Genomic DNA, 14,858 nt, shown 5'->3' with positions numbered 1-14,858 from the left:
ATTCAGGACACTTATCAGGTACGTTTAGCTTGTGCGCTATCGTGTGCTTAGCTGCCGTGTAGCTACCACTACCTGCCATGTTTACTTTTTGTGAAATGACTTTACTGGAACACACGAAAAGACCAATCGTGTGTGTGTGTGCTTATTGGAGGACAGTTCAAGGTTAAATCTGCAGGACCGCTTGTATCGCAGATTATAGCCGATATCAATATTGGATGGGATCAATAATGAAGAGTAAAGCGAAGACGGACCTTGACTGCGACGCCACACGTCATGAAGGCGGCAGCAAGCAGCAGGTCTGCACCTTGGCGGTCTAAGGTGTAGCCACACTGCTGGGCCGACAACATGGGGGTCCATTCTCCTCCCACTGGATAACAAACATTTTATTTTTACTCAAATTAGTCATGACAGATGCGTTGGCGTGGTTGCCGGGTCTCACCTTTAATGCTCAGCTCCTGGGCAGCGGGCAGTCTGACGTTGAAACCGTACGGAGAACAGCAGAGTGAAGACGGGCCCTTGGACTGAGACTTGACCGGAGAGACCGGGCAGGAGATCTTGACCGGAGTCCCTCTCCACAGCAGGGCCAAAACATAACTGCCACTCTTAATAAATAAATATATACATTTATTAATACACACACAGTTTCCATAGGAGTTGGGAAATTGTGTTTGATGTAAATATAATCAGAATATAATGATTTTTATATCATTTTCAACCCATATTCAGTTGAATATGCTACAAAGACAACATATTGTGTGCAAATAATCATTAAATTTAGAATTTGATGCCAGCAACACGTGACAAAGAAGTTGGGAAAGGTGGCAATAAATACTGATAAAGTTGAGGAATGCTCATCAAACACTTAATTGGGAACAGGTGGGTGCCATGATTGGGTATAAAAACAGCTTCCCCCCCCCCAAAAAAAATGCTCAGTCTTTCACAAGAAAGGATGGGGCGAGTTACACCCCTTTGTCCGACAATGCGTGAGCAAATAGTCAAACAGTTTAAGAACAACGTTTCTCAAAGTGCAATTGCAAGGAATGTAGGGATTTCAACATCTACGCTCCATAATATCATCAAAAGGTTCAGAGAATCTGGAGAAATCACTCCACAAAAGCGGCATGGCCGGAAACCGACATTGAATGGCCGTGACCTTTGATCCCTCGGACGGCACTGTATCAAAAACTGACAATTTCAAAAAAGGATATCACCACATAGGCTCAGGAACACTTCAGAAAACCACTGTCACTAAATACAGTTGGTCGCTACATCTGTAGGTGCAATTTAAAGCTCTACTATGCAAAGCGAAAGCCATTTGTCAACAACATCCAGAAACGCCGCCGGCTTCTCTGGGCCCAGAGATCTTCTAAGATGGACTGATGCAAAGTGGAAAAGTGTTCTGTGGTCTAACGAGTCCACATTTCAAATTTTTTTGGGAAATATTCAACATTGTGTCATCCGGGCCAAAAGGGAAGCGAACCATCAAGACTGTCATCGACGCAAAGTGTAAAAGCCAGCATGTGTGATGGTATGGGGGTGCATTATTGCCCAAGGCATGGGTAACTTACACATCTGTGAAGGCACCATTAATGCTGAAAGGTACATACAGGTTTTGGAACAACATATGTTGCCATCTAAGCAGCGTCTCTTTCATGATTAACGTGGACCCCGACTTAAACAAGTTGAAAAACTTGTTTTTCAACTTGGTAACACCATTTAGTGGTCAATTGTACAGAATATGTACTGAACTGTGCAATCTACTAATAAAAGTATCAATGGTAACACGACTAAATGGTGTTACCATTTAGTGGTCAATTGTACGGAATATGTACTGAACTGTGCAATCTACTAATAAAAGTATCAATCAATCAATCAAAAATGGACGCCCCTGCTTATTTCAGCAAGAAAAATGCCGAGCCACATTCAGCACGTTACAACAGCGTGGCTTCGTAAAGGAAAAAAAGAGTGCAGGTACTTTTCTGGCCCGCCTGCAGTCCAGACCTTTCTCCCATGGAAAATGTGTGGCGCATTATGAAGCGTAAAATAGGACAGCGTAGACCCCAGACTTGTTGAACGACTGAAGCTCTACATAAAACAAGAATGGGAAAGAATTCCACTTTCAAAGCTTCAACAATTAGTTTCCTCAGTTCCCAAACGTTTATTGAGTGTTTTTAAAAGAAAAGGTGATGTAACACAGTGGTGAACATGCCCTTCCCCAACTACTTTGGCACGTGTTGCAGCCATGAAATTCTAAGTTAATTATTATTTGCGGAAAAAAAAAAATAAAGTTTATGAGTTTGAACATCAAATATGTTGTCTTTGTAGCATATTCAACTGAATATGGGTTGAAAAGGATTTGCAAATCATTGTATTCCGTTTATATTTACATCAAACACAATTTCCCAACTCATATGGAAACAGAATTTGTATATATTCATATTCCTGTGGCCCCATTTGTCATGAGAAACCTGACACAAAAATTTGGGCGCGCGCTATCCACTTTGGCCGCCAGATGGCAGTCGAGTACTGCGTATCTTCAAGTGTGTTTGTGGCCATTCCAACTTTGACCACAGCATCACTTGCTACGCAGGGTGGCGCTTTCCATTCTTTTCCGCAGACTGCATTGCAGACTGATACCCACAAGATCCACCAAGAAACTGGGCCAAATTAACCCCTTCCCTACTGTATCCTTTTTTACTACACTTGGACATGGAAAAAAGTATATTCCGTCGTACCTGTCGTGTGACGTGGCAGGCGTCGTACCGAGCCGCCAGGTGGAGGTATCCCCCGACGGTCTCCACGGCGTAGCCGCACTGACGGGGCAGCTGGGTGAGGGGAACGGACGTATCGTTCTCTGAGAGAAAAACATTGCTTGAATTGAACAAAATCGAGGAAACGCTCAAATATTAACTGGGATTGAACACTTCACTATGTGATTGATGCTGTATTACTGCCTTTCCCAAGGTTTAACCAAAACACTGCAGTTCACACAGGAGGACCACTTTGCCTCAATCTTTTTTCTTGCATTTTCAAAGCAAACAAAGATCTCTCTCTCTCTTTTGAATAGGAAAATTCCAAAACACAATGTAATTTTTTTTTTTCCAACATTTACCCGAGTAAAAATCACTAAATGTGCACACAGACCTGGAGGTTCTGGGTCTTGCGCCACACCTCCATCGTGCCTGATTGAGAGGGATGGTCTAGTTTTCGCCAAAATAAAGTTCGCAGGGATATTTTTACTCCATATATTTCCAGTCTAGACACCGGTTTAAGGTTTTTAATGTAAGTAATGGATTCTCGGTTATTACAGAGAAAAACTTTCATGCAGTACTTTGACTCACCACTTGGGGGCATAGTCTGCCCTTTTGCAGGGGAAAAGACCTCCTAGGTTATTTTGTTTGAAGGTTGTCTAACTAATCAATCAATCATTTATATAGCCCTAAATCACTAGTGTCTCAAAGGGCTGCACAAACCACAACAAAATCCTCGGTAGAGCCCACACAAGGGCAAGGAAAAACTCACCCCAGTGGGACGTCGGTGACAATGACTATGAGAATGTGACGAGAATTGAAAATTAATTTATTTGACACAAAGTACAAACAATATTAACAATAGGAGAGATTCTTTGAGGAGCCGTTCCTTTAAGGGATGGGTGTCAAACTCTGGCCCGCGAGCCAAATCTGGCCCACCGTGTAATTTAATTTGGCCCTTGAGGCAATATCAATTTAGCATTAGAGCTGGCCCGCCGGAGTTATATAGCGTCGGTGCCGCTGTAACACCGCATTTACCGCTAATACTCATACTTGCCAACCCTCCTAATTTTCCCGGTAGACTCCCGAAATTCAGTGCCCCTCCCGAAAATCTCCCGGTGCAACCATTCTCCCGAATTTCTACCGATTTCCACCTCAACAACTATATTGAGGGCGTGCATTTAAGGCACTGCCTTTAGCGTTCTCTGCAACCTGTCGTCACGTCCGCTTTTCCTCCACACTAACAGCGTGTCACGTAATATTTGTGGCTTTTACACACACACACACACGTGAATGCAAGGCATACTTGGTCAACAGCCATACAGGTCACACTGAGGGTGGCCGTATAAACAACTTTATCACTGTTACAAATATGCGCCACACCGTGAACCCACACCAAACAAGAATGACAAACACGTTTCAGGTGAACATCCGCACCGTGAAACAACAGAACAAATTACCAGAACCCCTTGCAGCACTAACTCTTCCAGGAAACTTCCAGCAAAATGATCAATAATTAACGTTTTATTCAAGCATTTTCTCTTGCTCCTTCAAGGCTTGAATGTTTGGCTCATTCATTATTATTTTATTTTCAAATGTATTATTAGCCTGTGGAAAAAATGTTATATTTACCTCAGAATATTGCAAATGGAAAAAAAGGCATTATATCTTTATTAAAATTTTATTTGAGATGCCATTGATATTTTTTTTTTAAATTATTATTATTATTATTTGAAACTGGATTTTGCATGTCACTAAAGTTATATAAGCCTTGCTTGTTCAATATTTAATGCAAAACTTGTTTGGGTCCCTATTAAAAGGTTAATTTGTTCAACCTTGTCCCGCGGCTTTGTTCCGTTTAAAATTTTGGCCCACTCTGTATTTGAGTTTTACACCCCTGCTTTAAGAGAAGCATTCAAAATACTTTTTTTTTTAACTGTCATTTTATCAGCAGTACAATAATCACTGGAAGCAATTAAGATGTGGATCAAAAAAAAAATTATTGTGTATAAGTATTAAATATAGGCAATAATGGAATTTGTTTTTACTGGAAATAAGCGGTAGAAAATAGATGGATATATGGAAATATTCCTTAAGGAGGTCCCATTTTCCTGTGCTTTGACAGGAAAATGGGACCAAAAAGTTACCTTTTTGTTCCTAACCTAAATAACTTTGTAGTGTTGCAATAATACAGATAAAAAACAGAAGTAAAAATAAAATGTATATATGTATACAAAAGTGTGAATAAAAATTAGGACATAAAGTGTGCACTCATCGGAACAATGAACCGTGAAAATAAATCCGAATGGAAAGAGTAACTAAATAAAATACATTTCAAACCGGCGACTATTGCATCTGCACAATCAAAAAAAGCCTTCTCTAAAATTGTCCCCCTCCAAACGTGCTTTTGTGCACCTTGCCGGAGATCGAAACCGAAAGTTAACTTGAACACACGTCTGTCCGCCTTCCCTTTCTCTTATCCTGGTACTTCCCAAAACCATGAAAACGACAGGGAACAAGTGTGTGAGTGTGTGGACAAGAAACGGTGAGATTGTGTTTATCTTCAAGAAAAAATGAAGGCCAACGTGACAAACTCCTTGAGAGCTGCCATCAGATGAACCGCTTTTAACAGTGAAAAAAAAAAAAAAAATTAAAAAAAAAAAAAATTATATATATATAAGGGGTGTGGGAAAAAATCGATTTGAATACGAACCGAATACGTTGTGCGATTCAGAATCGATTCTCTTTTTATTTTTTTTTATCAATCCAACAAACCACTACACAGCAATACCATAACAATGCAATCCAATTCCAAAACCAAACCTGACCCAGCAACACTCAGAACTGCAATAAACAGAGCAATTGAGAGGAGACACAAACACCACACAGAACAAACCAAAAGTAGTGAAACAAAAATGAATATTATCAACAATAGTATCAATATTAATTAGAATTTCAGCATAGCAGTGATATTATCATTAAACATTTATAGAAATAAAAAGAAAAAGAACAATAGTGTCACAGTGGCTTACACTTGCATGGCATCTCATAAGCTTGACAACACACTGTGTCCAATGTTTTCACAAAGGTAAAAATAAGTCTTTTTTTTGGTTGGTTTAATAGTTAAAACAAATTTACATTATTGCAATCAGTTGATAAAACATTGTCCTTTACAATTATAAAAGCTTTCTTTTAAAAAATCTACTACTCTGCTAGCATGTCAGCAGACTGGGGTAGATCCTGCTCAAATCCTATGTATTGAATGAATAAAGAATTGTTTTGAATCGGAAAAAGTTTTTGAATCAAGAATCGAAAAAAATTGATATATTATCGAATCGTGACCCCAAGAATCGATACTGAATCGAATCGTGGGACACCCAAAGATTCGCAGCCCTAATATATTTACACACATACATTATACGTGTGTGTGTGTATATATATATATATATATATATATATATATACACACATACATTATACGTGTGTGTGTGTATATATATATATATATATATATATATATATATAAAATAAAAAATTCACATACATACTATATACACGTGTATGTGTATATATGCATATAAATGTGTGTATATATATATATATTGTCTGTACACACAAACACATAATATACATGTGTTTGTGTATTTATATATATATATATACACACACACACACACACACACATTTATATGCATATATACACGTGTGTGTGTGTGTGTGTATGTATATGTATATGTATATGTATATGTATATATATATATATATATATATATATATATATATATATATATATATATATATATATATATATATATATATATATATATATATATATATATATATATATATATAGTGTGTGTGAACACACACACACACACACACACACACACACACACACACACACACACACACACACAGTAAAAAAAAAAAATTTAAAAACTGGCAGCTTAATAGATTTTTACTGTAAAATTCACAGAAGTTTTTACAACACATTACTAGGAATGAAAAAAACACTACCTTTTTCTTTGTTATTTACGGTAACGAAAGCGAAAGCTGCCAGTTTATGGTTTTTAACCGTTAAAAGCAATGTCATTTATAGTAACACACCGTATAAATTGTAGATTTTACGGTAATAAACTGGCAGCTCTGTTGACAGAATTTTACTGTAAAAACAACAGCATTTACATTAACACGCTGTAAAAACCACTGTAAATTTTACCATTTATATTTGCTGCAATATTGGATACTCTCAAAGTTTATATTTTCTGTCAAAATGGGAAAAATAAGTACATTTAATAAGAAAATATAAGTTACTTTATTAATGCAAATTTTATCCACAGTTATTTAAAATTATGTTTTGGGCCTGATTTGGGCCTTGAGTTTGACAACCGTGATCTAAAAAGCTAACAATGAATGAGTATGTTTTCACACTAGACCTGGATCCTCACCTCGGTCTAGGAAGAGTTGACCGGCCGGTCTGCGCCTGACAGTCAGGGTAATGGCGTGGTCCCGGCATTCAACCTCGGGCTGCAGCCTCCGCCGGAGCTCCCCTGCTCCGCCGCGCCGCTGACCTCTGACCCTCAGCTGGGCGCCTCGCGGTGGGACTGATGATGACAAAACATCTACGTGAGCATAAAAAAAATAAAAAATAAACTTTAATTTGGCAGCTTTTGCTGTCACTTGAATTTTAAATGTAACCATTTTAGCCAGTGACAGTCATAAAAAAGCTACGTATCATACTTGCTACATCATGAAGAGGGCCACGGTTTCAAGAACCCAAAGGCCCGGATATAGAAATGTATATGTTTGCAGGTTCTATTCCCTTGCAGAGTGGACTTTCACACTGAACGGTCAATAAATGCATTATCCTGCCCTCGCTACTCGTTGCCAGCGTGCGCAGCTAGACAGATAGTTAACAGCATGAAGAAACAGAAGCTCCAGGATTTTTCTCAATTTTTAATAAAAAGGAGGAGTCTTCTACTCACTGCTTCCTCGTGACACATTTGCCTCATGTATTTAAAATCACAGACTTTAGATACAACTAACAATGATGTGAAATGTAAATACTGTACATCTAAATTAAATACATTTAAAAATGCTTTTGACCTTTCAACCATTTTAACCAGCGACAGTCGAAAAAGTTACTGTCCTACTTACACTGTACATCTCAGCTACATCACAAAGAGGGCCGCAGTTATAAGAACCCAAGGGCCCGGACGTTGAAATGTGGATGTTTGCAGGTTCCATTCCCTTGAGACTGCGTTTACTTCATTGCCGAGTCGACTTTCAAACTGAACGGTCAATAAATTCATTATCCTGCCCTTGCTACTGGTTGCCAGCGTGTGCAGCTAGACAGATAGTTAACAGCATGAAAAAACAGAAGCTCCAGGGATTGTCTCAGGGCCGTTTTTTTGTGACACATTTTCCTCATGTATTTAAAATCACAGACTATAGATACAACTAACAATGACGCGAAATGTAAAGACCGTACATTTAAATAAAATATATTTTAAAAATGCTTTTGAACTTTTTTAAAAACATACCTGTTCAGTAATTTGTAGAGGAGGTTCGATTCCAATATCGATCGCAATACCAAGGTTAGTATCAGTATTAGGTCGATACTAGCATGGTGAAATCGATATTTTTCAGTTCTTTTTACTGTATTTGTTACACTTTTTTTTTGCGGTGGGGTGTTCATACTTTAACATTGCTGCGTTTTATTTTTTTTATAGTGTAGCAACAATAACAGAATAGCAACATTTCAAACTACTGATTTAATCAACAATTTGTAAAAAATTAAGATTAGTGACAGTACAGTAACAATGACGATAATATGTGGTGAAGAAAGAGCTGAGCCGGAAGCCAAAGCTCTCAATTTACCGGTCGATCTACGTTCCCATCCTCACCTATGGTCATGAGCTTTGGGTCATGACCGAAAGGATAAGATCACGGGTACAAGCGGCCCAAATGAGTTTGGGTCTCTCCCTTAGAGATAGGGTGAGAAGCTCTGCCATCCGGGAGGAACTCAAAGTAAAGCCGTTGCTCCTTCAAATCGAGAGGAGGCAGATGAGGTGGTTCGGGCATCTGGTCAGGATGCCACCCGAACGCCTCCCTAGGGGGGTGTTTAGGGCACGTCCAACCGGTAGGAGGCCACGGGGAAGACCCAGGACACGTTGGGAAGACTATGTCTCCTGGCTGGCCTGGGAACGCCTCGGGATCCCCCGGGAAGAGCTAGACGAAGTGGCTGGGGAGAGGGAAGTCTCGGCTTCCCTGCTTAGGCTGTTGCCCCCGCGACCCGACCTCGGATAAGCGGAAGATGATGGATGGAATATAAGTATACTGCTAAAAATACTAATAGTACAATTTTAATAAACAAATGTATTAAATAAACTTAATTTCATGTTGGGGGGAAAATAAAAGTTTCAAAACTTGGGAACTTTTGCTACCTCTTTTTCAAAGAGCTTCTGCAAATTCAACCATTTTAGTAAGTTACTGTCATACTTACACTATACACCTCAACTACATCACAAAAAGGGCCGCGGTTTCAAGAGCCCAAGGGCCCCGAGGCCGGACATTGAAATTCGGATGTTTGCAGGTTCTATTCCCTTGAGACAGCGTGTGCAGCTAGACAGATAGTTAACAGCATGAAGAAAGAGAAGCTCTTGGGTTTTTTCTCAGGGTCAACAGTGTCAGTTTTTATTTTTGCTGCTTCATTGTGACATATTTGACTCTGTTACCCCCTGCAGGGTGGAGAGAAGACTGCATATGTGCACAACGTCTTTACTCGGGTGACATTCGGGCCAAATGCGTTTTATTTTCCTATATTCAAACAGTGTTACTTTTCAAACTGAGTGTAATGTTAATAAGGGCCAAAAATATTATACATATATTAACTGCCATCAATCCATCCATCCATTTCCTACCGCTTGTCCATTTTGGGGTTGCCTGGGGTGCTGGAGCCTATCTCAGCTGCATTCGGACGGAAGGCGGCGTACACCCTAGACAAGTCACCACCTCATCGCAGGGCCAACACAGACACTCACAAACCCAATTTAGTGTTGCCAATCCATTTTTCGAGTAAAACTCAAAGATACATTTTTTTCAAGCATTTGTAGACATTTTGCATGTTTGGTTTAAAAACAAATGTTTGAATATTTGTTTTATTGTTTTTTTTCCACATTTTGTCAGAATTTCAAGAACATTACTGTCGTACTAAGGAAAAGACAAATGTTTGTATTCACAAGCCTTCCAAAATCTCATGGTTTCTTTTTTAGTAAAACTCAAAAGGTACAATATTTCATGCATTATTAGCCATTTTGCATGTTTGGTTTATGAATTACAGTATGTTTAAATAACTGTCATATTGAGTAAAAAAAATAAAAAAATTGTCGTCATTGCAAACCTTACAAAAGAAAACGTTTCTCGTAAAACTCTCACTTCTTAAATAAAAACTGCGTTGTTTTTAATGAACGCTTAGGCATACTAACCTACTGTATTTTAACACTATGGTGGTACTTGGAAAGCTAAGTGTTTCCTGAGCTGATATTTGGGTGCTGCTTTAGATCAGTGGTCCCCAACCACCGGGCCGCGGCCCAAGATTTTTTAATGATTTTTTATTATTTTTTAATTTAAAAAAAAATATATATATATATATTTTTAAATTTTTTTTATTAAAACATAAAAAACAAGGTACGCTTACAATTAGTGCACCAACCCCCCCCCCAAAAAACCCTCCCTTTTTCATGACAAAGGAAAAAAAAAAATATATATATATATATATATATTATAATATTTTTTTACTTTGCTTCTCATAACTTTCAGAAAGACAATTTTAGAGAAAAAATACAACCTTAAAAATGATTTTTAGGATTTTCAAACACATTTACCTTATAAATTCCTTCCTGACAATTTAAATAAATGTTCAAGTAAATTATTTGTTTTTTACTGTAAAGAATAATAAATACATTTTAATCTAATTTTTCATTTTAGCCTCTGTTTTTGACGAGGAATATTTCTGAAATATTTTCTCAAACTTATGATTAAAATTCCCCCAAAATATTCTGGTAAATCTAGAAAATCTGTGGAACCGAATTAAAATCTTATTTCAAAGTCTTTTGAATTTCTTTTAAAATTTTTGTTCTGGAAAATGTAGAGGAAATAATTAATTGTCTGTTAGAAATATAGCCTGGTCCAATTTGTTATATATTTAAAACATGTCATCCAAATTCTAAAATTAATCTTAATCAGGAAAAAATACTAATAATGTTCCATAAATTATTTTTATTTTTTTTCAAAAATATTCAATTTAGCTAGTTTTATTGTTAATAACAGAGTTAAAAGGTAAATTCAGCAAATTGGCTATTTCTGGCAATTTATTTAAGTGTGTATCAAACTGGTAGCCCTTCGCATTAATCAGTACCCAAGAAATAGCTCTTGGTTTCAAAAAGGTTGGGGAGCCCTGATCTACACTGACCATACGTCCTCCTTTACCTGGACATGTCCTCTCTTGCAGGGGCTGTCTGGGCTGTCCGGGCGGGGTTTCTTAAAAGCCTCAAATGTCCGACATTTTGAGTCAGGGTTGTGTGTATTTTCAGTGTACGTCCAGGGTTGAGAAGGGCTTAAAAACTAAACAAATTGTGAAGGGAGGGCAGAGACAGAGAGAGCGAGGGACTGGATTGATTGAAATACTTGACAACCCTCCCCATTTTCCCAGGAAACTCCAGAATTCAGTACCCCTCCCAAAAATCTCCCAAGCAACCATTCTCCTGAATTTCTCCCGATTTCCAGTCAGACAAAAATATTGGGGGTGTGCCTTAAAAGACACTGCCTTTGCTTGTCGACCCAGTCACATAATATCTACGGCTTTTCACACCCACAAGTGAAGCCAAGGCATACTTGGTCAACAGCCATACAGGTCACATTGAGGGTGGTACTTAATGAATACTTATGTCTACTACAGTACTGTATTTTAATGTCATTATGGTACCTACTGAATACTTAGGCCTACTACACTACTGTACTTTATTGTAATTTTGGTGGTACTTAATGAATACTTATGTCTACTACACTACTGTATTTTAATGTTGTCATTATGGTGGTACTTAATGAATAGTTAGGCCTACTACACTACTGTATTTTGATGTAATTTGGGTGGTACTTATTACTTATGTCAACTACACTACTGTATTTTAATGTTGTCATTTTGGTGGAACTTATTGAATACTTAGGTCTACTCACTACTGTATTTTAATGTAATTTTGGTGGTACTTAATGAACACTTAGGTCTACTACACTACTGTATTTTAATGTCATTTTGGTGGTACTTGAATTCTTTGGTCTACTACACTACTGTATTTTAATGTCATTATGGTGGTACTTAATACTTAGGTCTATTACACTACTGTATTTTAATGTTGTCATTACGGTGGTACTTAATGAATACTTAGGTCTACTACACTACTGTATTTTGATGTCATTTTGGTGGTACTTAATGAACACTTAGGTCTACTACACTACTGTATTTTAATGTCATTTTGGTGGTACTTGAATTCTTTGGTCTACTACACTACTGTATTTTAATGTCATTATGGTGGTACTTAATACTTAGGTCTATTACACTACTGTATTTTACTGTTGTCATTTTGGTGGTACTTAATGAATACTTAGGTCTACTACACTACTGTATTTTGATGTCATTTTGGTGGTACTTAATGAATACTTAGGTCTACTACATTACTGTATTTTACTGTAATTTTGGTGGTACTTAATGAATACCTAGGTCTACTACACTACTGTATTTTAATGTCATTTTGGTGGTACTTGATGAATACTTAGGTCTACTACACTACTGTATTTTAATGTCATCATGGTGGTACTTAATGAATACTTAGATCTACTACACTACTGTATTTTAATTTCATTTTGGTGGTACTTGATGAATACTTAGGTCTACTACACTACTGTATTTTAATGTTGTCATCATGGTGGTACTTAATGAATACTTAGGTCTACTACACTACGGTATTTTAATGTCATTTTGGTCGTACTTAATGAATACTTATGTCAACCACACCACTAATGTTGTAGTTGACATTAATGTTGTCATTATGTTGGTACTTAGTTAGGTCTACTACTCTACTTTATTTCATTGTAATTTTGGTGGTACTTAATGAATACTTATGTCAACTACACTACTGTATTTTAATGTTGTCATTTTGGTGGTACTTAATGAATACTTAGGTCTACTAAAATACTGTATTTTAATGTAATTTTGGTGGTACTTAATGAATACTTAGGTCTACGACACTACTGTATTTTAATTTTTTAATTTTGGTGGTACTTAATGAATATTTAGGTCTACTATACTACTGTATTTTAATGTTGTCACTTGATGAATGATTAGGTCTACTACACTACTGTATTGTTATTATAGTGTTACTTGATAAATAATTAGGTCTACTACGCTACTGTATTTTAATATTATGGTGGTACTTACTGAATACTTAGGTCTACTACGCTACTGTAATTTAATATCATTACAGTGGTACTTGATGAATACTTAGGTCTACTACATTACTGTATTTTAATGTCGACCATTTTGGTGGTACTTGGGGAAAGATTGAGAACTTTTTTTATTACTTTTTCATAAACAAAATGCAACGGGAGGAGCTGCAATTATACTTTTTTTTTTTACATTTAGATATTTTAAATTTAATCAAATCGTTATAATTTTAAATAATTGATCTGAATAATTGTATTAGATTTATATGAATTATCTAAATTAGAAATATTTCAAATATAGATAATTTTTCAACCAAGTCTATTCTGAACAACTTCAATAAACATTAAGTTTAAAAAAAACTACAAATAATATTTATAAGGAAGTTTTGGGTTTATAAAGATAAGAAAACGAGGACATTGATTACAGCAGCAACGTGAATTTACACAAATAAAATAAAGCTACAACTAAAAATGTACTACAAAAAAACAGGTGTGGAATTTTTAGTAAAAAAAAGAAAAGAAAAAAAACAACCATCTGAAAGCAACAGGAAGTTGAAAAAAAAACACATCCTTTTACGTCTTTTATTCTACTTTTTGGTAATAATTGCACTCCCGGGACAGGTAGGATCTCACCTGTGACGGGGGGGTCCGAGCCCCCCTGGGGACCGGCCATGAAAAACTCCCCAGGTATAATATTCCGGATTTGGCCCAGCGTGCAGTTTTTGTGGCGGTCCAGGTGCGGCGAGGAGGCGGGGAGGCACCAGCTCAGGTGTGGCGGCGTAGTCGTCGGCACGGCGACGAGGAAAAGAGCGACAAAGTTTAAATTGAAATCCATCGCCAAGTCCACTTTCTTTGCTTCAAACCACAAAGGGGACACAAAGTTGTGATTTTTTTTTTTTTAAAGACACACCTGCCGGGTAATTGGTGGTGGTGGGCGGAGCCATTCCACTCCCATCCACTGCCAAGGGTCGATACTTGTGTGGTGAAATCGATATTTGTTTAGTTCTTTCCCAATGCTGTCCCTGACTTGGTATCGGTTAATAAAATGTACAGTATCATTTTTTGGTCTTCTAACGCTCAAAAGAAGATCTCTCCAGTGATTGGTTGTTAATTGACCACCTGAACTTTGACAGGAAGTGGGCGTCTTCCCTGTAATAATTTGATTTTAAAATCACAGACTCGACATACAAATGCCAATTATTAGAAATGTAATAGTGCATCATCTAAATGAAAATAAGACCAAATATTTCCAAACATTTTTTTAAACACACCTGTTCAGTCGTTTGTAGGGGAGAATCGATTCCATTATCGATCACTATATCGATACCAAGGTTAGTATCGGTATCGGGTCGATACTAAATAGGTGAAATCGATTTTCTTCTCTTCTTTTTAGTTTCTTTTTTATTCGTGTTTGTTTTTAAACCTTTTAACATTGTTGCATTTCATTATAATTACATATTTATTTATCATTTTGTGAAGCAACAACAATATTAATAATAATCATAATAATAATATTTAGAAAAATAGGGATTAAATAAAAAGAGCATGTAAATATTAAAGATGATTCCCTGTATAATATCAATAATAATGTTGATAATTATAATAACT

The 14,858-nt window shown here is 36.9% G+C and overlaps 1 protein-coding gene across 3 annotated transcripts in view; it reads right to left on the bottom strand.

The window, feature by feature from the left end:
• The window catches only part of LOC133541141 (uncharacterized), a 39,724-nt gene extending 25,563 nt beyond the window's left edge, over nt 1-14,161 (bottom strand). The window contains exons 1-5 of one of the 3 annotated variants that reach the window (XR_009803800.1): nt 13,884-14,160; nt 7,199-7,372; nt 2,736-2,854; nt 440-602; nt 252-367 (exon numbers count right to left, since the gene is read on the bottom strand). Coding sequence is in view for 2 of the 3 variants with exons in the window: in XM_061884249.1 (XP_061740233.1) it covers nt 252-367; nt 440-602; nt 2,736-2,854; nt 7,199-7,372; nt 13,884-14,085 (774 nt within the window). In the remaining variant the exon portion in view is untranslated. Of the gene's footprint in view, nt 1-251; nt 368-439; nt 603-2,735; nt 2,855-7,198; nt 7,373-13,883 lie in introns of all 3 variants that reach the window. The other 2 variants (XM_061884249.1, XM_061884250.1) reach the window with 2 other exon arrangements.
• Nucleotides 14,162-14,858: the final 697 nt, after the last annotated feature.

This window comes from Nerophis ophidion, linkage group LG23 (genome assembly GCF_033978795.1).
Source record: "Nerophis ophidion isolate RoL-2023_Sa linkage group LG23, RoL_Noph_v1.0, whole genome shotgun sequence".
NCBI classification, from domain to species: Eukaryota; Metazoa; Chordata; class Actinopteri; order Syngnathiformes; family Syngnathidae; genus Nerophis; species Nerophis ophidion.
Note: the sequence above shows the minus strand (reverse complement) of the source record. Positions and strands in the feature narration are given on the sequence as shown.